This window comes from Lontra canadensis, unplaced genomic scaffold (genome assembly GCF_010015895.1).
Source record: "Lontra canadensis isolate GAN:19392208 unplaced genomic scaffold, GSC_riverotter_1.0 scaffold19, whole genome shotgun sequence".
NCBI lineage: Eukaryota > Metazoa > Chordata > Mammalia > Carnivora > Mustelidae > Lontra > Lontra canadensis.
The window spans coordinates 23884650-23908558 of NW_022631013.1; the positions used below are offsets into that span (position 1 = coordinate 23884650).

The following is a 23909-nucleotide window of genomic DNA, read 5'->3' on the forward strand; positions in this document are numbered from 1 at the left end:
TAAAATTTCAAAATTCTACAAAAAGCTGGGTGAACAGGAAGATGATTTTGGGGGCCTTCAGAGAGTAGGACAACAAGCTCATATTCGTGTCTGCCTTGCCAAGGTGAACACTGAGCCCTATTTCTGCTGAAATGCTTCAAGTCCTAGTCATCCACTTAGCTTCTGAAGGTGTTAAGTGTTGGTTTTCAACGTCCTTTAATTTACTGACTTTTTCTCCAGACCCCGTGAGCTGCTCAGCAGGCTATGAAAAACTCCTCTGAGAAGGGTGATTCAAGGTGGAGAGTGAGGTGTTGGAAACCCAGGTATGTCTTTCCAGAAGGGTCAGGGATGGAGAGAAAGGAATTAAAGACCATCAGCCAGAATCCAGAGGAAGCTCTTTTAAGAACTCCTCATTGCAATAGGACACTTGGCTGGGGTTATTCCCAGGCTAAGGGTGTGTGAGCTCAGGAAGGAGCCGTCAGTCACACAGATCCCTTCAATTCTGCCCTAAAACGAGAGCAACCAGGAGCCTGGTGAGGGAGTCCCAGGCGCAGTGGGTTAGAAGTTTCATTTAACAGTTTTGTTAAAAGCTGTTAATTTTTAAATCTCAAAGTGCTTTGTTTGCCTCTTATTGGAGTGTAGTTCTAAGAAGCTGTGAAGCTAAGGGTAAATTATAAAAAAGGCCAGCTGAGAATGGTTTGTAACAGAACAGCCACATTTATTTATTTATTTTGCGGGGGCTTGGGTTGGGCTCTTTTTTTTTTTTTTTTTTTTTTAAAGATTTTATTTAGGGTGTCTGGGTGGCTCAGTTGGTTAAGCAACTGGCCTTTGGCTCAGCTCATGATCCTGGAATCCCAGGCTCGAGTTCCACATCCGGCTCCCTGCTTAGCAGGGAGTCTGCTTCTCCCACTGACCTGTCTCCTCTCATTCTCTTTCTCTCTCTCTCCCTCTCAAATAAATAAATAAAATCTTTTAAAAAAACATAAAAAATTAAAAAAAAGAAGATTTTATTTATTTGAGAGAGAGAGTATACAAGAAGGGTTAAGGTCAGAGGGAAAAGCAGACTCCCTACTCAGCAGGGAGACCAACACAGGACTTGATCCTGGGACTCCAGGGTCATGACCTGAGTCGAAGGCAGTCGCTTAACTGACTGAGCCACCCAGGCATCCAGTTCAATCCTCCTTAAATTAACACCAATATCACCGGCTCTGGCTTCCAAAGATAGAAAGCTGAAGAGTAGAAGCTAGACCTCTCTCATGCAGGACCACCGGGATGGGTAAGATGATGTGGTTTTCCAGGCTAAACATTTCTCTGAAAATTCCCTCTAATATTAGAGAGAGGGCTTCAGGAGAGGGCTGTGATCTCATCAGACCTCTGGCCCAAGTGAAGGTGTGAACTCTGGTGACCACCCTCATACGAAAGCTTCTGACACCCCAGGGGCTCTGATCAGTGGATGCTGGCAAGGTCTCACACGGGGGAATCCAACTTCCTGTCAACTCTATGACCAGAGAAAGGGAGAATTCTCAAAGGCTGAGAGCCCAGGGAGGCCGGGATTGGTAGGGAGGAAAAGGGAAAAAACAGGGAGAAAACAAACAAAACCCCAAAAAACAAACAAATAAAAGGAGGGGTCACTGAAGGGGCAATGAACAAGGAGAGATCAAACAGCAGAAAGACTCCTTTTCACACCCTTGGCAATGACCAGGATCTACTGCAGGACAATGGTTTTTCAAACAACCTACTTCCTGTGTCAAGCACCCAATAGCGATCTTCATGAAGTTGGGCATCTTGTCTGCTTGGCTCTCACCATCGCCCCAGGCCAGCACTCTACCGGACACATAGGACGGCGCTTAATCAAAAGGTGTAGTGGGGTGTTCAGCTTTGGACACCACTGAGTAAAGCAAAACAAGAGGTGTCACAAAGCCCCACACCTAAGCTGAGGGTAACTCCTTTTTCAGGAAGACCTTAAGAGGCTATTTTGCCTTGTAGTACTTGGTGGACATAATTCACTACTCAGGGGCCGTTTGTCTACACTGGGGACTCCTCCCTTCCCTTATACCTGACCCACCAGAGGGCCAGGGACCCTGTCTGGAGGCCCTCTGGAGTTTCCCCCTACATTCCCATGAAGGTTTGCTGAAATAAACACTATGGCTAGTAATTTGGGGTCCTTCAAAAGTGCTACTTGAAGCAGATCCCATGGCTAGGATTAAGTATGCTTTCGAGTCCGTTTCACAGGTAAATACAAGACAGGGAGCCGAGGTGGCCCCGCTTTTAAAATGGGCTTCCAGAACTTGAAATGTCAAGCCCTCACACTTGCTCCTGGGATCCCACACATTACAGAATGTTTTCCTTGAAGAAAAAAAAATCCGGGAAGATTCTTAAATGCTTTTTTTTTTTAAGGTATGAATTCTAAGCCTGAAGGTATAATCGCCTTCACTAATTTCTACGTGTGTCTATTTAAGCCTCTCATTAAGTCTTCAGCTATCTCAGTCCTTCCAGATCAACCTTCATAGTAATCACAGGAGCCAGTGAGTCACTTGTTTTGATACCGATGGATGTTTCCTACAAGGGTGATGTAGGAGGGACTTTAGGGAAAATGGGTCAGAAGAGAGAAAAAGGCAGGCTTCTGGTTTTGTAAAGGAGGAAGACATTGAAGGGGGAGGGGCGGGGGTTTCTGAGCAGGACGTGGTCTCTGGTGGAGTCCTTTAGCCTCTGCTCATATCCGTGCAGAGAGGGAGAAGGAAAGTGCATTTCCTATCGACCCCACTCCGAAAGTCTCTGCAGACATCTTCACTGGACAAGGAGGCAGGGAAGTTGCAAGCCACCTGGTCACTGGATGGAGACAAGCATAATGGTCCTTTACTGGGAAAGCTGGTTCTCAAAGGACACCCCTTCCCTTGCTTAAATAGAAAGGGTCAACTCAGGGAAGGCATGAAGTGAGCCACGGGTTTCCTTTAGGAAGGAATGAACCTGGGGCAGACTTAATGAGTTCCTTAACAAAAGAGCATCCTGGAGATGGTAAGACTTGGAGCCATGCAAACCCCAAATCTTCTCCTTGACGTGAGACAGAGACGCCCAACCTCGGCTGAACCAGGCAGTGTACTCAGGCAGTTTAATACCAATGTGCTCACTCGGGGTAGCTCCTGCGGGGCAGCGGCTGGAGGGAGGGGCTCAGGCTGGAGGCTGGTGAGGAGCTGGGGGGCACCCGGCAACCGTGAGTTCTGACACTGACTAGACTTCCACACAGATTCGGATCCAACCTCGATCCGACCAGCGACTTAACACAAGGCAAGTCCCCAACCCCCAGCCTTGTTCTCTCCACCTAAAAAGGCGCCCTCCTCAAGTTGTGAGAATCAACAGAGACAACATATGTGAAACATACTTGGCAGATTCCAAAGTGCTACTGAAATGCTAATAATTATTAAGCGTGATCTTATTACAGCTGGGACCAAACGCTTTCTGGAACACATTAGTAATTGTTTACCAAAAGCCACGGGAGGGACAGGGAACTCCCCTGGTGAAAAAAATGCTTCAAAACAGGCTTTGCTGAAAACCAGCTAGCCATCACAGGAGGATTCCATCTACGGCCCAGCCACCCCAAGGCGGGCCCTTGGCATTGGGGAGTGGGTGGCATGGGCACCTGTTAGGGGCCAGCTCCCTCTTTCTGCTCCTGTCCAGAGCACAGCCCCCATCAGACACTCTGTCATCTGCCAATGACACCACGGGGCAGGTGGAAAACCAGAACAGCCAAGATTCTGGAGTTGGACAGCTCAGGGTTCCAAACCCAGCAGACATGACCACTTCTTGTATGGAGACAGCCTGTTTTTTTTTTTAAATAAATAATTATAGTTGTTACTCTTTATGGCATTCTTATCATATGCTAAACAACACACTGAGTATTTATCTCATCTAACCCTTACAATTGACCCATGAGATACCCAATTTACAGACGGGGAAGTGGAGGGTACAGAGAGGTGAAACGGACAGGCTGCCTGGGGTCACACAGGAAGCGAGGGACAGAGTCAGGACTTAAAGCCTGGCTCTGTGTGGTGAGATTGCTTCTCAGATCTTTTCTAGTTCTGATGCTGTACTATTCTAACAACAACTCCCACACGTAAACAGCACTTGGTTGTTTCCAGAAGTGGTACACTTGTTAAGAGAGCAAGCTTCTGAGTTAGCCTGTCTGGTTCCAATCGGGCGGAACCATTTACGGTGCAACAAGCTCTCTGGGACTCTGATCGTCCTCCATACAGCAGGGACAACAGTTCTGTGAGGCAGTGCCCATGAAGCACTGGACTCAGACTACGAGCTAAATTCGGGGTTTCCCTTTGTGCGAGTCTCCTGTCTGACCTGGCTTCCCTGAGCACCGGTTCCCTCTAGCAGCGGGGGTGGGGGGGACATCCTCCCCATTCTGTAGCAGGGGTCGTTACATTACGTTCCACACTCTTGGGCTCCTTGGGACCTATGCGGGGACACTGGGGAAGCAGGGCTCCAGGTGCCGCACTTGCTCCAGCACACAGCGGCTCTGCTGTTGTCTCTTCTGCAAACGATCGTGGTTAAGAAGAGGGTTTTCCTACTCCATCTCTAGGAAATGTACAGACTAAACGAAACGTGCGCATACTAAAATTTAACACTAGCATTTCTGTGTTCTCCATTCCTCATGCTGCGGTCCCCTGGATCAGAACCTCCCGCCCATCCTGTGAGGCGGGCGCACAGCCAGGCCTGTCCCAGGGTGGCTCACCCAGCAGCTGTGGGCTGCGCCCCTTTTCACAGGCTCCTACCCATACAGGTGGCCACCCTCTGAGAGACGCTGCTCAGAGCCACAGGGGATAGTAGGCGCTCCTCTCTCAAGTATTTTTAAGCTTCTTGGTGAAGTTCAGTGGACAGTGTTCAAGGAAAATCTTATGTGGGATTCCCACATGGGAAATGGAAGTGGAGCCCGCTGAGTGGAGGGGGTTTTCGGGAGCACTGTGTAAGACCACAGTCAAGCTCTTTCCCTCTTCGAGAGGCCACAGTGCCTCCTTGTGGACAATGTGATCAAGGACAAACAGTGTGCGATGGAAGGACTCTCGACACCCAGAGGCTCTCCCAGGACTCCTTGGGGCATTGCTCAACCCAGGTAGGCGTGTTTCCCCGTGCTACCTGACACCTTAGGGGCTTAGTCTGCATTCGGACTGTGACCTTCCTGGAACGACCTTCCCTCTGCACTTAATCCCATCCATCTTGTTAATACATCTTACCCCAGAGGAGCTCCTGGAACCTCCCACATTCATTTCCTGTGGAACATAGGACTACCACGAAAGGAAGTCTTGCCCTACCTTGGTCTTTCTTATTTATTCTTTTAAAGATTATTTCTTTATTTGACATAGCCAGAGAGAGAGAGAGAGAAGAGCGCACGAGAGCACACAAGTAGGCGAGCAGCAGGCAGAGGGGAAGGGAGAAGCAGGCTCCCCGCTGAGCAGAGGGGAGGGGGGCAATGCTTGGCTTAATCCTAGGACCCTGGGACCACGACCTGAGCGGAAGGCAGACACTTAACTGATGGAGCCACCCAGGCGCCCCCCTACCTTGGTCTTCAGCTCTTTCTGGGTCTCATGATACATCCCCCCAATATACCAGTATTAGACTGTTAGCTGGTTGGGGCCAGAAATCCTCTCTTTCCCTCCTTATGTTCCTGACCTCAGCACACGGTAAATACCCAATACACACTACTGAACTGGTGTCTCCATAGTGCCTTCCTGCCTTTCCCATCCCCTCCAATGCCAAACACTTAGTCATATTATGTAACTCGCTCTTAACCCTCTCCTTGTTTCAATTACTCAGCAGAGTGTTTAAAAGTGTTGAGCTTTACAGTGTTTAAAATGTATATCTCAGTTTTGAACTTTTTGCACTGCAAGGCCGGAGAACACAACACTTTCGTTTTCTTCCTTCAAACTTAAGTCAACACAGCCTCCTGCAGGACACTGGAAAAAAGGGCTATTTCTCTTCGTAGATATTCAGTATATGTCTATCAGTCCTACCAAGTTATCATATTATTCCTCCAGTCTTAACCCGATTTCATCTCCGCAAGTTATGAAGTTATTTTTTGCTTTTTCTGGGGTGGGGTTAATTCCCTTCACCTTTTACTCGTGGGTTCTTATACTTTCTACTGTTGTTCAGATACGCATTGCTCTAATATTATTATTTCCATTCTATTCCTGACGCCATTATAAACCTTTCTTTCACTTAAGATTCTCTGCTTTATAGTATTTCCTATTTAATATTTGCATCATTCATACTCTTCTGAATCAATATGTGACCACGTGTATTTGACAAACTTCTTAGTTTTGCTTCTATGACTTTTCTCTTCCTATAGCTTTCCAGTGAAAAACGGCCCAGCTGACTTGTGCTTCTGAATCGAATCCAGACTCCTTCCGGACTTATGAATCCGGACTGCGTATGCTGTCGTTAATCACAATCTATTCTAACAGTTTACGTTAGGCTTCTTTGAGCTCTTCTGTTATCTTTTATTGTATGAACTACACTTCTACCTTGAAAACATTTGGAAGATAAACACTCCATTCACTGTTCGTGATCAATACAATGGACTTAAAAACTGAACCTCCTTTGTTCCTGCTTCCTTCTGCGAGGGCCCTGCCTGTGCCTCTGTCAGTCTCAATTCTGTGGTCAGAGTCCCCTCCTGGGGAAGGAAAATAGGGTCCGACTCTGGATTCTACTCCTGGTCACACAGTTCCAGGGGACCTGGGCAGGCCAGCCACTCTGCCCTCACAGGATGACGTGACCCGCTCCAAACTACAGACAGTGCCTGGTGGGGTCAGGCACTGGCTCCACCACCCTTTGGGCTCACCCACACTGCCTTTCCAGCACCTTCTACTGCTGAGCGATTTGAGCTTTTGTGTTGGCAGCTAAATATGCTCAGAGTCCCTCCTCCTTGATGTGACATGTTTCTCCATGACGACCGAGCATTACTAGGTAAGAGGGTGAGGCAGAGTTCAGCACAGGCTGTGGTCCCATCCCCAGCTCTCCAGGCCCAGTGCCCTATGCTCTGAACCCCCACCGTGTTCCCACGATGAGCAGGGGCTCCCTGGTGCCTGGGGTCACGCGGCAGCCACTGAGCAGCCCACTGAGACTGCTGTGGCCTCCCCACAGGCTGAAGACATGGCCCTCGAGGTCTCTTACCTCAAACTGGATCAGCACTGTCCCGCTTTCAAGGCCCTTCTTTAGCTGTTCCATGGATCCCTCCAAGGTGTCCCCACCCTCTGGACAAATGGGGAAAATGGCCTCAGGGAAAAGCTGGTTTAGTTCATCTTCGGATTTGATGTCTGTGAACGAGTGCACTGCTGTAGTGAACAAGAAAAAGAGTGTGTCTGGCAGGGGTAGGAACGTTCTGGTTGATCTGTTTCCTCAAAAAAAAAAAAAAAAAATTGTACTTACGGCACCTGCACGCAGATGGTTTAAAACAGCTTATTAAACGATTAAGCTCATGGTAATCACTTTCACCAAAGACACTACTTCTTGAATGATTCAGTAAGTGCTAATTATACAAAATGACATACTAATCTTTCTGGTTAGTTTTAAATGACGGTGTTTTGTACTCAGAGTCTTTTGACTAAGGTGGGAGAGAGTGAAAGAATATTTTTAAGGAAACCTAACTTCCTCCAACTTTGCTCTCTCTGACCTGGTTATTCTTCTACCCAACTGTCTCCCCTCCCCTACCTCTCTCTCAGGTCCCTTTCCTTCTTTCTTTCTTTCTTTTTTTTTTTTTTTTTTAAAGATTTTACTTATTTATTTGAGAGAGAGAACATGAGCAAGGTCAGAGGGAGAAGCAGACTCCCCGTGGACCTGGGAGCCCGATGCGGGACTCGATCCCGGGACTCTGGGACCTGAGCTGAAGGCAGCTGCCCAACCAACTGAGCCACCCAGGCATCCCTCTCAGGTCCCTTTCATTTGCTCCCTTAACACAAGTATTTTTCATGGGCACTCTATGACTGCATTGTTCCCCAGAGCCCAGTCAGCCTCTCCCTCAAGGCCATCTTTAGGTGGGAGGTTCCCAAATATATGTATCAAGTCCTAACACCTCCTCTGGGTTCAGTCCTACCTCATCAGTACGGATTCTGCCTTCACGTCAGACTCCTTGGGTAAAGACAAACCTGGGATCTCCCCATCCCTGCCCTGCACTAACTTCCTCTCCAGTCTCACATGCCTCTTTCTGTCCACTGCCGCATTCTTCTCCCATCTCCCAAACTGGAAACTTTGGGATCATCTCTGAATTTTCCCCTTCTACCCAGGAAGGGAAGTTACTCTCTTACTCAAAAGCCTTCAGTGGGGGGCACCTGGGTGGCTCAGTGGGTTAAAGCCTCTGCCTTTGGCTCAGGTCATAATCCCAGGGTCCTGGGATCGAGCCCCACATCAGGCTCTCTGCTTAGCAGGGAGCCTGTTTCCTCCTCTCTCTCTACCTGCCTCTCTGCCTGCTTGTGATCTCTGTCTGTCAAATAAATAAATAAATCTTAAAAAAAAGAAAAGAAAAGAAAAGAAAAAGCCTTCAATGGCTCCCCACTGCCTTCTGGACAACCAGAAAGGAGAAGGAAAATCACCACCATGGCATTTCCCCCAAATAGTTGAACTGAATCCTGAACTAGCTACCACTGTCCCCATTTTACAGATAGGGAAATGGACTATCAGGGTGAAGAAGCTGTCTAAAGTTCTGAAGTGACCCGGACCATTGGAGGGGCGGGGGGAACACATAGGAGTCCGGTCAGTCCACGGGTCTCTGATCCAAAAGACCACATTCTTTCCACAGACCCTGGAAGCACATTTCTTCTGCTGAAGATAATATGATTTGTTATGTCTGCTACTCCCTATGCTGTTGACTTATTTTTCTTCCAGTCAATTTGTTTTTACTTAAATGTTTATTTTAAAAATGAAATGATTAGGGCACCTGGGTGGCTCAGTGGGTTAAAGCCTCTGCCTTCAGCTCAGGTCATGATCCCAGAGTCCTGAGATCGAGCCCTGCATCTGGCTCTCTGCTCAGCAGGGAGCCTGCCTCTCTGCCTACTTGTGATCTCTGTCTGTCAAATGAATGAATAAAAATCTTAAAAAAAAAAAAAAGGCTGTTTCAAACTTCAGCCTGTTTCCACCTTCTAGTGAGGGTGGGCTCACTAGAAGCCAAGGATGGACTTGGGGGCTTTAGCCATTTTTGGCCCCATAATTTCAACCAGTCCCTCTTCCTCCATCCTTCAAAAAATAAAATAAAATAAAATAAAAATAAACGAAACAATCATTAGTTCTAGACAGTCCATGGCACTGCCCTTTAGCTCTAATAGTATACAAGCATCCATTTTTCTCCTCTCCAACCAGCGCCAGCCCCTTGCTATGGGCTGGTAGAGGACTCCCCTCCCAGGGAGGCCTGAAGACTCTATTCCTGGCCCTAGGATGGCCCACATGTCCCGGAGTGCAGCCTGTGAGGGGGCCTACTCCCCATCACTGGATTCCTGTTTCCGGCTTCACGGCGGCAGGACAACTTAGCCAGCCTGTGACTTGGTTTCCTCACCCCCTCCCTCTGGGTTAGGGATACCATGCTGACCTTCTAAGAGCGTTATGTAAAGCAATAAGCACAGCGCAAGGCCAGCTGCCCAGGGCTGCGCTGACATCAGCAACTAAGGCAGAGGAACATCAGCCTTGCTGGGCGTGGCAATGCGGTTGGTGGGGGTGGGGCGCTGGGGATCTGGAGGGATCTGGAGAGATCCAGTGAGGCCTCAGGGATGCAGGCCAGCTCTGGGCTTAGAGATGTATGGGGACAGAGGGAAAGCAGGTGTGTGGGGGTCTGGGAGCTGGGCGTACAGACACTGTGCGGCCAGAACAGAGGTGTGCAGCCAGAACAGAGGTGTGCGGCCGGGCCTTAAGTCACACACTTCATCGCCCTTATTTTAAATCTGGGCAGAACGATTCAAGGGCTTGGCTTATTTTACAACAGCAGCAGCAAGACCAGTCATGGTATTTAAGGGAAGCCGTCCTTCAAACGCCTGCCAGGTATCAGGAAACATTCTAGGTGCTTTCCAAGTCTAAGCATCAGTCTGTCTTCACGAGAACCCCGTGACAGGGTGGTTATCGCACCCTTACTCTACATCAGAGTGAACAGGAGCACGAACTGGGCACGACACTTGCTCGAGGCCCCTCCACCCAGTAGCGATGGAGGGAGGATCACCCTGGGACCTTCCGCTCTACTGACTTCGACAGAACCCGACCCTTCGTGAAGGGGCCAAAAACGCAAACGTCTGTGGGGCCAGGCAGCTGAGAGAGGGGCACGGGGCAGGGGAGCTGGCCGGGAGGGATCAGGGCTCATGCTCCATATCAAGGGGCTGGGTGGGTGCTGCCTACCTCCAGAGGGCTGGCCACGAGGGGCTAGGCCCTGCGTGGGCAGATCTTCACATTTTTCAAGTGAGAAGTCCCACATCCTGGTTGGGAGGCGAAAGTTCTTGGATTTTCCAATGCTGGCTACGAGCTCAACATTTTCAAAACCACGGAACGGGCCACATAGGCCCCCACCTCTCTAAGGCCCCGTGGCTCCTCCCCGTGGCCGCTCTTACCTTTCCTCCTGATCACCAGGGCCAGCTCCCGCGTGTGGGACTCCCGGCTGGCTTTGATGAACATCACCACTTGGTCATGGGTGTGTTCCGAGATGTCCCGGCCATTGATTAACACGATTTGATCCCCTTCGTTCAGCTTAGGAATGCAGGTGTCCGCCTAGGTGGAGAGGAAAAGCGAGTTTCTTCGGTTACCATAACACAATCCTCAAGGGCAGGATGCGGACGCCCTCGGAGCCCAGACACTTGAGACCATGTTCGTGTTCTCTTCTCCCTCGGGCACGACCGCGCCATTATTTTTCTATCCGGTGCTATGCTGACACGGTCGCGGGTTGTGGGACTGTCAACGGTCCCAACATGAGTCTTGCAGCGTTTCAGAATAAAGCTACGAGACTTACTGCAGCCTTTTCTCTACGATAGCCAGCCTCCACTTATTACTGTAACGTAGTAACTGTGAGGCTTCTGAGCTGGTTTTCTCGATGTGCTGTTAGGAAATGATTCGTCAGCCAAACGTGAGTGTTTGTCTCTCTTGCAACGGAGAAAGCCTTTGTCAGCGTAACACCAAAGGCAGAAACCAGCATGGAGAGAAGCAAAGCACCGAACAGTGTAGAACAGAAGCCTTGTAATTTGAAGAGACCACAGGCAGTAAGAAAAAGGAAACTATGGGCTTAAGGACCACGTATGAGTAAAAGCCCCAACCGGGTTCCTTCTAAGGAGATGCAGTGTGGCTGCTCACTGTTCTAGAAAAGCAAACCCTCTCCTGAGGAGGCCAAGACGGAGGGCAGGAGGCAGGGTGCTGGTGTGGGATGGTGGGTCCATGTGCAGAGTGAGCAGAGCAACAAACTCTGTGCCTCCATTTCCCTTCCTTGAGAGGGATTCTAAATTTTAATGGGCACACCACCAATCTCCTGGGAATCCCATGAAAAATGCAAATTCTGGTTTAGGAGGTCTGGGGTGGGGCCAGAGATTCTGTATTTCTAGTGAGTTCTCAGGGGATGCTGGTGCTACACTGACCGGCAAACTTCGGGAAAAAAACATGGATTCCATTCTTTCTTTCCATCTCCATGCACGCACTGACATACACTCTTTGTTGCTGGGAAAGGAACGGCACACGGAAATAGAAATGTTAGATTTAGCAGAAAACAAACGTAGGGAAGAACGAAATGTGTTCACTTACAGGTGACTCCGGGTTTATCCTCGATACCACAAGAGGCATCTTTTGGTCCACTCCTCCCTGCAAACACGTTAAATTAAAAAACAAAACGTTTGAATAGCTCATAGCAACAAAGACACGCGGGTGTTGCTGACACGGGGAGGGCTCAGACTTCGCTTTAACCTATTCTCATCCCAGGGGTTGGCATCCTTTCAGGAGTACAAGCTCTGTGATCCCGTAAGGTCTAGTGGGGTAACCAGAGGACTGCTCAGACGTCTCTCACTGCCGTTCCCATATGGCATGAACTACAGATGTGCTCAGAGGGTCGCGCACCTTTTTAAAAATGCAACATCCCCTGAGGACTCCAAAAGCACAGCCTCGAAGTGTTGCTAGAAAGGGGAGTTTTCAGCATCGGGGACAGAAGCTGTAGAAAAAGTCACGTGCTGCGAGGGCAGGGCCTCAGCAGGGTGCTGGGGTACAGGAAGGGGAGTCCGCGGTGGCAGCCGTGGGGGTGGGCAGTGGAGATCACCCGCCCTCGCTCTGCTCTAGAGCAGGGCTTTGTCCACTTTGTATAGGGCCCGAGGGTAAGTAGGTATGGGATAGAGGGCTCTGTTCTAACTGCTCAACTCTGCCACCAGTGTCAAGGTAGCTGCAAACCATTTGTAAATGAACGGGTGTGGCCATGTGCGAATAAAACTTTATTTGCAGAAAAAGATGGGGTGTGACTTGTGGGCCCAAGCAGGCGGAGGTGGGGGAGGGCCCTGCACATGGCCTTGTAACTTGCGCTGCTCTTCTCTCTCATTGGCTTTAGTGATGCTCATGGTTCCCTCGAAAACCCCTCTTCTGGAGGTAGATCGACTTGGCCAAACGGTGCGTCATCCCTCTGAGCCTCAGTACACGTTTATAAATCGGGTCTAAAAATACCCACTTCACCGATTAGAAACCCTCGGTGAGGTGACAGAAAGAAGTGCACGGAGAGCACTGAGCACAGCGTAGGCTCCTGGGCTGAGGCAGTGCTGTGGCCACGTCAGAAACTCCCCAGTTCTGAGGCCCGAGCCAGTGTCCTCATGGAGACTTCAGCAAGCAGCACTCTCCCAATGGGAACTGAAAAGCCATCTAAAGACGGCATCCCTATGAAGACACATGACGTACCTTCAGATTAAATCCAAATTTTCCATCTTCATCTGGTGTGATGCGGATCAAAACTAAGTAGCCATCACCGTGATCATTCTGGAAAATGTGGCAGACATGATTAATTATGTTACTTCTCGCTCTCAGGGGTGGTGAGGAGGTGTTTCCCTTTGGTCCTCATTACTTGAATTGCCCTGGGGCACCTCGGCCCAGGGAAGCCTGGGTGGTCGCCGGCTGGGCCGCTCAGCAGCCACGGAACCTGAGCTCACCCACCTTGTCACAGTAGTACTGGCTGCAGTCCTCGGCGGAGCCCCCTTTGGTCACCCTGTGGAAATCCTCTAAGAACTGCTGATCGACGCCATCTGGTGAGCAGGAGCCTGGAGCATTTGAAGATGAAGACACAGAACTGGATGACTTCTGGGTCAGGCAGCTTTGTGCTGGATTGTTCTCGGATATACTCCTTCATTATGGGGAAGGAGGAGATATCTTACTCACTGGATTAACATGTTAGCAGAGCAAGCATCACTGATGGTCGGGGCCTGGCATCCCAGGGCTGTCATGAATTCCTGCAACCTTAGGAGAGCTCCAAAGGTCAGTGCCGGGGCTCTGGCACACCTGGGGTCCACGGGCTGCCCTTGCTCTTGTCCAGCCTGAATATCACCACCTTTAGTTTTGGGGAAAATGTGCAGGAGGGCAGGGAGGATGCAGGAGGGCAGGGAGGATCCAGGAGCTGCTGAAAACTCAGCTCCCTTCCCAGGTCCTCTGAAGGTGACAGGGAAATGTGCCCAGCTACTCTGGTGGCTTAATTACCAAAGCTCACTCAGATGTACGCCTCCAACCCTTCTGAAAGCTTTTTCCTTTCATCTCATTCCTGCTGTTAGCTCTGTGTCAGTAGGACTCTTGGCTACCCAGCCTCCCCCAAATGGGACTGAAGTTCCATTTCTAAGACATTTACATTAATCCTAGTTTGCAGTATTTGCCTGTGATCTCCATTAATTACGTACAATGAGATTATACATTTCCCCCCTCTAATATATGTCCTCCCGTGCCCATTTACATTTAATGAAGATCGGAAGTTCCTTGGTTTTATCGGTCACATCTCAATAATGCTCAGGAGCCACACAAGTTTTGGACGGCATGGTTACAGAATTTTCTTTTTAAAATATGTTATTTATTTTTTTATCTATTTGTTAATTATCATTGTTGTAAGATTTTATTTATCTATTTGAGAGAGAGAGAACACAAAGGGACAGTGAGAGGGAGAAGCAGACTCCCTGCTGGGCAGAAAGCCAATGCAGGGCTCTATCCCAGGACCCTGAGATGATCACCTGAACTGAAGGCAGATGCTTAACTGACTGAGCCACCGAGGTGCCCCCAAGATTTTATTTATTTGAGAGAGAGAGAGCAAGAGAATGAGAGAGCATGAGCAGGGTGGGAGGGGCAGAGGGAGAAGCAGACTCCTGGCCAAGCAGGCAGCCTGTCACAGGGCTCTATCCCAGGACCCTGAGATCATGACCTAAGTGTAAGGCCGACGCTTAACAGCCTGAGCCAACAGAACATTCCCATCAGCATAGAAAATTCTGTCTTAGAGAATTACAGACTATGAGAACAGTCCCTCTGAAATCCTCTGGTCTAACTCCCATTTCACAGATGAAGAAACTATGGTCTAGAGAGGCTGAGGGACTTGCCCAAAGGCACTCAGCTTTCCGCTCACTTAACATACAGAATCTGATGGATTTGGGTCCCCAGGCATCTCTTTCTTCTCCAGGCCACACCAAGTCTGTTCCTAAGACCCCCCCACCCCCCCACCCCAGAGGGTCACAGGGATTAACCATCTCAGCTGTCACTGTGTAGGACACTCGACTTCTCTGCATCACACACACCCCCACTATCCTCCCTCCAGAGCCACAGGCCTAGCAAAAGACACCTTAAAATGCCTATAGACTATAGGGTTTTCTTTACCTACTACAGACTCTGCCACATTTTAACCTAAAATGGACTTAAAAGATGACAGAGGAGAGTGGACAAGGCATTCAGTGACACATAATAGACAAATGATGGTGCTGCTGCCTCATTAAATTTTTATCTCAAACCCTTATCCGTGGATTTTTCATGAAATTGGGGCTTCTGTTTCCTAGAAAATTCAAATTATCTTACTCTAAACATAAAATTTGTATCATGTTCACACAGTAATTCACTATCTCAATTTATGTGAATATAAAAATTCAGTGACAGACCAGTGTAGACCTAACAGCGATATGCAAGACAAGAGTGTGGCCTTATGGCCTTCGAGCTGCCGGGTGACGAAGGGTGCTATGGATGGGAAAGGGTTTCAGAGACAGGATATTTTGGAAGTGAAGCTGTATACCAGTGGTAAGTTTTCAGAATGAAAATGAGTGAATCTTTAATTTACTTAAAGCTTTAAAAAAATTACCCCCAAATAGGGTAACTTGACCTGTTTCATGCATATAAGAGCACCCCCTAGTGGCAGGAGGGGCAACTGCTTGGCAGCTGCCAGACAAAAATCAAGCCAAACCCAGTTTAGGAAACACTATTTCCAGTTCTAGAGGTGGAGCTGAACCCTTAATGTGAAGTTGCAAATAGCAAACAAGCTTCAAATGTTTGGAAGACTCTGGAGGGTGACGGTGACAGAAAGGGTGAAGGGCATATAAACAAAAAAGCAGAAGAGCAAAGTAATAAAGCAGAAGAGGACTGATTTCAAGAAAAGTCTAATTTTATGTCCATTATGTTTAATTTCTACATTTTGGATGCGTGGCTTACATCATATAAAGTTTTAAAGTATTTTTCTTTTTCAGTATAAAATGTAACGGTCGATCTAACACAGCCCACAGTGCTAAAAATAATATATTCCAAGTCATTATGTGCCCAATCCTATTTTCTAAGTAGGGATGGAGAGGTTACTTTTAGAGAGCAATTTATTAAACATATGACGATTTTTTTTTGGCTGATCAACTATGTACAGACGTTCCCTGTAGGCTGCAGTAGCGTTTTGCTCAGCGTGGAGGATGGACAGACAGATGGTGAGGAGGACATCAACTGAGAAGCAACAAGAACGTGGCAGCTGGATACGGCACACGGATGCCAGGAGCCAAGATGCCAAACCAAGCAGGCTTCTTCCCTCCTTGGGGCAGGATGCTTCGTGCTACTGAGGGGGAGCCTGGTGGGTGAGGAGGGATGAGGGGAGCAGCCAGGGGTACTTGGGTTCTAAGGAAAGGAGTGAAGAAAGGGGGTAGGATAAGTTGAGGCAAGAAGTCAGTGTGGGCTGACAAAGCCAGTAACTGGGAAGAGGGTCTGTCCCTGAGGCAGGAAAGGGGCCCTTGTCAGAGGAGAGGGGGACATGGCGGGTGGGGAGGGACTGTCACTGCTGTCTGGGAGCCAGAGCAGCCAGGGAGGGACTGCCCACCTCCAGCTCACTGGGGAGACAGGGGCAAGGACAGACTGACCGGCAGACCAAAGCGCATTCACCTGCAGGAAACAGATGCTTCAGAACTCTAAGTGCCACCGACTACAGGTATGAGAAGCCAAAGTCATGCCAGAATTCATCTCTCAGAAGAGAAGCAAAGCTAAGGAAATTGTAAATGGTAGGACTGCCCACGAAAGAAAATTCCCGCATCGTGATGCTTTGATGTCACAGCTCCCTAAACCCTGCGCAAGGACAATGACCTGCACCCTCAAGCCTGCTGGAGAGAGCAAAGCCGTGCTCCACGGAGGGCGTCCCAGCTCTAACTGGGTGCCTGGTGAGGAGGTGTTTGCTGTGCGGTGTTACAGAACAGGGGCCATTTGCTGTCATTTCTCTCTCGATGAGCTTCTCCATGTTGGCAGAGACCTTCGTCCTCTTTTCCTCTTTCTCTTCCTCTCCTATCCTAGCACACAAGACACCCAGCCAGGCACGCAGCGAGAGCTCAAGCATGGTGCTGAGTGAATGAAGAAGAAAACCACCTTCCTGAAGTACCTGGGCTTGGCTGAGTTACGCTAGAAGAGCACAGAATTCACGGAGTCACCTGGAGGCAGAGGGGAAAAGGTGGGCTATGTAGTTCCCAGCTTCTATGAGCTCAGAGCTTCTGAGGGCGTCATGTTCATACGGGTCCCCTGAGGATCTTGTTAAAATGCAGACTCTCATTCAGCAGGCCTGGGGTGGGCCCGAGGCTCACGTTTTCAGCAAGCTCTCAGGAGATGCGGATGTTCCTGAGCTGTGGCTGAAGCGGGAGTGTGAGGGGCTACAAGAAAGGGTACCAGCTCCCCGCTAGTGCCACGTTTCTTGTGAATGGGATTCGTGGAGAAATTTTTCATACGGATCTTATCTTCACATCAGGGTCACTGAATGACAAACAGAATACTCTTTTCAAGCGTGGGTTTTTAGGACATGGAGATGTTCTGCACATGGCACTCTGAAGATACTCTGAAATCTGTCGTAAATGCCAACGGCCCAAGATCAAGACTTCAGAAGTGGCAGAAGTGGCTCAGGGAGTATGGTGCAGATGGGTTGCTTTCTGGGCTTTATTATTTCTGCACTAACGGAATCATGGGTCGTGCATCCGTCCCACACCCCTGGCTTCTCCCTAGAAATGAAGATATCGCAACAGCAAGAAAGCCCTTCCATTTCAGTCACTTCATGCTTTAGCTCTCTGAGGAGAGTTTCCTGCCATATGACCTGCCACAGACCTACCACACGGCTCTGCTCACAAATGATGGTTAACCTAAACTCGCCAAAGGAGGTCTGTTTGATTTCTTCGTGTGCATATAAATCAAATCGTGCAATGCTGTTCACAGGATATGGGTACCTAACGTGAAGGTGGCAGAGGGGGCATCCCACTGCTTCCTGTAACCATCTGTCTATCTGTCCATCTGTTTGTCCAACCATGCAAGTACTCACTGAATATGTACTAAGTGCCGGGCACCATGCCAGGTCTGGGGGAAGGAGAGGTACACAGGGTACTATCCCTGCTCTCAGAGAGGTACACAGGGCACTATCCCTGCTCACAGTCTAGTTTCAGAGAGGAATTTAAAAAAAAAAAAAAAAAAGAAGAATTTAAAGTATAAAAATAATCAAATAATATCTTGTTGCAATGGAGATGCTCAGATGTCTGAGTGTACAGCAGGAAGCCAGGAGAGCCTTCACAGAGCAGGGAGCACTGGACCTGGAGTTTGAGTGATGAATTAGCAGGGGTCTGAACAAGTAGCTGAGAGGGAGGGAGAAGATGGACTAGGAAAAATACTATTAATAAAAAGGACAAAATAGCAGCATATGCAGAGGCATGAAACTCTGACAAAGTGACATGCTGGGGCACAGATTTCCCAAAGAGAAGCCTGTTGACTTGTGAGGGATGGCTTGGGACGGCAGACCCAAGGTTAAGGACACGATCACGACCGTCCCCATGACCAATGACGGCGGGTGACCGCGGGATGCGCAGTGGCACGGTGTTCCAATTCAAGAACAGCCTGGGAGGAAGATTACCGAGGTGAGGGCCTCGCAGAGGAAGGCAGAAGAAAAGGAGTCTAGGATGACTGAGGTTTCCAACGGCTGCAAACAGGGTAGTAGTGAAATGCGGTCCTTACTTGCCAAGACCCAGGAGGAGCCACAGGTGGGACAGGGAGACGGTCAGTGGAGACTGGGGTCCCTGAGGTTTAAGGCATCTGTCATGCAAGTGGTCAGATGTCCTGGTGGAGGACAGGCGAGGTGCAGAGAAAACGAGCACAGAACTGCTAAGGCAGCCCCGTGGCAGACTGGCCTCCTCCGACAGAAACCCTCAGAGGTACACCGATCCCGTCACTACGTCCCAAGCCAGGTGTCGCCCTCTAGTCCAGGACTGACGTGCAGAGAACAGTGACCAGCAGGCTGAAGGGTGGACAGTGGCCGACGGAATGGGAAGTAATGTAAAGGAGGGGAGATGGGGCTGTGAGGGAGAATGAGAAGGGGGCGCCACCTGTGTTGTTCCAGGAGCTTGAGGCAGGGATCTGCGGACGGCAGGGCTCATGCTGGCCCAGCGTCCAGGACAAGGCTTCCTGCACAGGCTGGACGACGGGGCTGCCCACCACCAGGACAGGCTGCCCCAGGGCCAGCAGGGAGACCCGGGTGGCCAGGCCGGGCGCGCTCCCGCACGGCCGATGTGGCTCCAGAGGGAGTTCCCAGAGTCCCTCTCGATGAGCAGAAGTTCTTTTTAGAAGTGTTGAACAGCGGAGGGTAAACACACACACTACAAAACTGACCATTCTAGCCTTTCTCGAGTGTACCGTTCAGTAGCGTTAAGTGCACTCCCATGTTGCCTGCATAGAGTTTTGAGATAAAAAGTGACAGCCGCCCCGTGTCCCCCAGAACAAGGCGGGCTCTGAAGAGAGAGGCCAGCAAATCCTGAGGCATCACCACACAGAGCCGCGCTCCCTCTGAGGACCCGTCAGGGCGACCGTGAAACACCAACGACAAGAAAGTCCTTCCAAGACGACCCTCCTCTGTGCCCCAGTGGGTTTTCTGCCAGGCTCTGCTCTCAAAAGTCACTTTCCTTCAGGGAACCTCCCCTCCCCTGTTTTCTGGGTCGTGGGGAGTGGTTGGTTTAAAAAACATTGTTTTTCCCCCCATGAAGGAAACTGCCTTTCCTGCAGAGTCCGGACTTTGCTCCGAAGCCAGCGAAGGAACACGGAAGGGCTGAGAGAACCTTGGGAGTAACAAAAGAGCACAGCTGACTTGGGCACAAAGCGAACTGCCAAGGATCCAGAGCGATAATCATAAACTTCGCGGCGCTGCTATAAATACGGAATAGCCCGGACGGTGACTCACCCGCCAAGATAACGCTCAGAGAGCCTGAGCCGCGCCACTCTGGGTGCAGAGCCCCCAGCTCTCTGCTCTTTTCCCTCCTTTCTCTTTCTTCTTCTTGTTTACGTGGGTACAGAACGGTACACTTCATTCTCCTTTCTACAGGGAACCCTCCAGACTGCGGTATTATTCTCTGACAGAATAGTTCTTTTTGCCTCTTAGCACAAACGGGCTGTCGAAAACATGCCAGACGTTTCTTAAAGGCCTTGCAAATAAACACTCCCTCCAGGAACCACCCCCAGTTTTTTTTTTTTTTCCCACCAAGCACAGAACAACCTTGCCTGCTTGCCTTGGGCAGCAGAGGGACCCCCGACCCCCGGACTCTGGGGTGGGGGTGGGCAGCTGCCTCTGAAGACCCAGCGGGCGGCAGCTTCCCGCCAGCAGGGAGGGGTCCCCACCTGAGGTGGTAGGGCCTGCCGTGTTTCACCTGCTCGCCCCACATGCCGCGCACGGCCACCAAGGGGACTCCGTGAGTCCTGTCACACCTAGCAGAGCCACGACAAGGAAGGCTGCGTTGGAATCACCATTATTTGCTACTTTGAACAATAAGCTGCAAGACAGAAAGTGCCCCGGGATGACACATCTTACAAGGTCTCACGGGGGAGCTTCAGAAAGAACTGATGGGCCACGCGTTGGGGTGTGCACGGCCTGAAACTACTTGAATTAAACAGGACTTAAGGAAGTGAGTTTTGAATCTAATTTTAGTGAATGTATTTTTTTTTTAAAGTAGGCTCCCCGCCTAGTGTGGAGCCCAACATGGCACTTGAACTCATGACCCTGAGATCAAGACCTGAGCTGAGAGCAAGAGCCAGCTGCTTAACCGACTGAGCCACCCAGGAGCCCCTGAATGCGAAGTTGAATAGCCCTACGTGGCTAGTGGCTTCTGTGTTGGGCTGTGAAGGTCTAGCTGCCACGTGATGCCATGACGTGGGTAGCAGGCCACGGCAGGAAAATCTGACGTGGGACACATAATTGGGTTTCTCAGGACCCTCACACTATTCCCCAAACCCTTTCCTTTTCCCAAAGTGGTAGAAGACACAGTGACCAAGGCTGACAATATGCTGTTTGTCCAGCTGGACTGGAGGCCCCTTAAGGCAAAGACTTGTCTAATTCACCTTGATGTTCCCTCCGTGAGCAGCAAAGGGTACATAGGGCATGCCGCTGTGGTCAGGACCACACGGAGCCTTGAAAAGCACCCACACCCCACCGGACAGCATCCATCTCTCTCTGTGTGGCACGGATCAGTACTGCCGACAGCACTTTCTGTGATGATGGGAAGGTTCTCTGTCTGTCTCCATCCAGTATGGTAGTCGTTACCCACATGTGGCTCCTGAGCACTTGAAATGAGGCTTGGATGACTGAGGAATGGGATTTCAATGTTAAGAAACTTAAATCTGCTGTGCTTGTCTACGGGAGTCTGGATGGTCCCCAATTCCATGAGGGGGCTGCAAACCACAAGAGGAAGGGGTGACAGGGAGGGTGTGAGACTGAGCTTCCCAGAGCCCTCAATCCATCTTCCAAACCCTCTTTCTCCTTTCCCCAAAGCTACACAACCCTGTCGTCGACTCACGCTGGCTCAAACCATGCAGGCCTGCATTCCTGCCTTGTCTATCTAGGTTGGCAAAGCCATGGTGTCACACAAAGGAACTCACACCCTTCCACATTGTCACTTCAACAGGCCTGCAAGTTGGAGCAAGAGATAGGGATCATTTCAACAGAAGTATCACCCGAGCTCAGGTCACAAGGAAACAGTGACTAGAGAATTATTTAACCAGAGGTGTTAAGAACACAGATAAGCTGGAAACCACATTTGCTGTGGTCAGAGACAATAGAGAGGTAACAACCTCCCATGAAAGGGGGCAGCCAGATTTGCAATTCACCTGCGAAGTCTAGAATACAGTCAGGGTGTGCTGAGTGCGTTAAGCCTAGCAGCTAGAGTGGTAAAAATTTACAGATTAACTAAAGTGCCTTCTCGCTAATCCTGTGCCATTAGGGGAGGCATTATGTTCCAGATTTCAGGTAGAGTATGGCACTTAAACAGCATCAATACTCCATGCCTATGGTTGACTTCCTAATGGTTGACCCAGTTTTCTCATACTTGTCATTTTATCTATGATTAGGTCTTGTCCACTGCAAAAACTTGATTTTGAGATCACTTACTCTAAAATGTATAGATCGGGTAGCACCGTGAATTCATTAAGAGAAAAAAGTAAGACCCATGAAAAAGGCGAAGAAGAGTGGGGGCTCTGTCAGAAGCTGGAGGGAGGGAAGCCCGAGTAACTGAGCCAACTGGGGAGCTCTGGGTTCCCTGCTCATCAAGACAGAAGGGAAGGAGTGAATTCAATACAGCTAACTGAATCATAAAAGCACTCAACCCAGAACTTTTGGAAAGACGTTTTTTCCCTGGCCTTGAGATGTAAAGGGAGTCTGTCACATTTAACAAAAGGAAAGTGGGGACATAAAAGAATTTAACCCCAACAAAAAGTTAACAAAAATGCAGGAGATGGTCTTTGCATGTTTTTGCTTTACACTAATGATTCATTAAAGACGAGCCCCTCTCCCCCTAAAACCCCGAGGGCACACTGTGGGTCTGAGAAGGCTTTCTGTGGACGGGTCTAAGTAAGCCTATCTCCAGCGACCCAGAAACCTTGCAGTGGTTGAAACTTTGGCAATCTAGAGAAATACTGCTATTCAGGTTAACCTAGCTATTGCTCTGGAACATGTACTAATTAAAACAGGGCTTTGCTCATGAAGTAGAGACAGTTCAAGAGAGCTAACATGTCTGTGGAGAGTATACAAGAAAAAGTGCAAGCCTGAGACCCCAGGCATACAGCTTGTCCCCCCCGTGGTGGAAGGACACTCTGACACAGGCAGAGGGCAGCCGACGAGCTGGCTGCAGGCTCCAGCCCTTGATTTAAATGGCCATCTCTGGGCCTGAGCAAATCCCTCCACAGCCAAAATGCACAGATACAAAGAAGAGAACATGTTTCTTACTCTCGGCGCGGGCTTCGGTTCTGAGAAACCTCCGATTCGCTGTCTTTGGGGGACAGGGAGCCCTTGTACGTGTAAAACACATCTTCGGTTTCCGTAATGTAGGTCATCTCGTTCGCAAGGTTATCTGCAGAAGAGTGCCGAGGCTTTCGGATTTCGTGCCGGAGCCTAGGACTTCGCCTGCATGGGGGCAAGGTCGAGTGTGAAGTGTTGAAAGCAAATTCCACTTAAAAACTTTACCAGGCATCAGGGATCTAACTTTGTGCCCTGACCTTTCTAAGGATGCCTTGGCTCGCGCTGTTGGAAATTAAGAACCGGTTATCTCATTGCCACACTGGCATCCACCCAGGGCCACACCAGTCCTCGAGACTCTCAGCCCCCGTGCTGTAGCCCCCAGCATGGTAGCCTTGGCTATAAAAACAGGCTGATGAGATTAACTTATGCCCTTTGGGAAGCGGCGAGGTTGATTTAGAGTAAATTATCCTCTTAGGAAGACTCAAGCTCTCAGGGCACAAATAACAGACTATATTGACTACTGGTCAATTCTTCGGATTCGTTTGAAAACCCGTATTAAGTAACGGGTTTATAAGCCAAGATACAGGGCGCCTGGATGGCTCAGGAGGGTAGGTGTCTGCCTTCCACTTGGTTCATGATCTCAGGGTCCTGGGATCAACCCCTGCACTGGACTCCCCGCTCAATGGCTAGCCTGCTTCTCCCTCTCCCTCTGTCTGCTGCTCCCCCTGCTTGTGCTCTTTCTCTGTCAAATAAATAAATAAAATCTTACAAAATAAAAAAGAAGAAGCAGCAGCAGCAGCCGCAGCCAAAATACAGTTTTTGGCAAAACCAAAACCTTACTTCAACTACATCCCTTCATGGAATTTCACTTAATCCAAGAGGAAATTTTTTTAACATTTTTATTTATTGGACAGAGAAAGAGAATGAGAGAACACGAGCATGGGGAGCAGTAGAGGGAGAGGAAGCCCGACACAGGGCTCGATCCCAGGACCCGGAGATCATGACCTGAGCCCAAGGCAGACGCTTCCCGACTGAGCCACCCAGGCGCCCCGAAATGTTTGCTTTTAAAAATACAGCCTGTATGCCCTATTAGATGGGCGAGGCACCACCACCCTGTTTCTCCGACAGCAGCAGCTGCTGTGTGGCTTTAGGCAACTCACACCCCCTCTCTGGGCCTCAGCTGTACCCACCTGCTCCTGAGAATGAACCAAATGAAGCCGTGTTCTCTGGACCA

At 49.5% G+C, this 23909-nt stretch overlaps 1 protein-coding gene across 4 annotated transcripts in view; it reads right to left on the reverse strand.

Annotated features, from left to right (window-relative positions):
- PTPN3 (protein tyrosine phosphatase non-receptor type 3) overlaps positions 1-23909 on the reverse strand; it is a 109974-nt gene that overhangs the window by 18649 nt on the left and 67416 nt on the right. For all 4 annotated transcript variants that reach the window (XM_032860817.1, XM_032860816.1, XM_032860818.1 and 1 more), the window contains 6 exons: positions 22664-22840; positions 13114-13300; positions 12862-12939; positions 11734-11790; positions 10560-10716; positions 7153-7313 (listed from right to left, as the gene is read on the reverse strand). In XM_032860817.1, coding sequence (XP_032716708.1) covers positions 7153-7313; positions 10560-10716; positions 11734-11790; positions 12862-12939; positions 13114-13300; positions 22664-22840 — 817 coding nt within the window. The remainder of the gene's footprint in view (positions 1-7152; positions 7314-10559; positions 10717-11733; positions 11791-12861; positions 12940-13113; positions 13301-22663; positions 22841-23909) is intronic.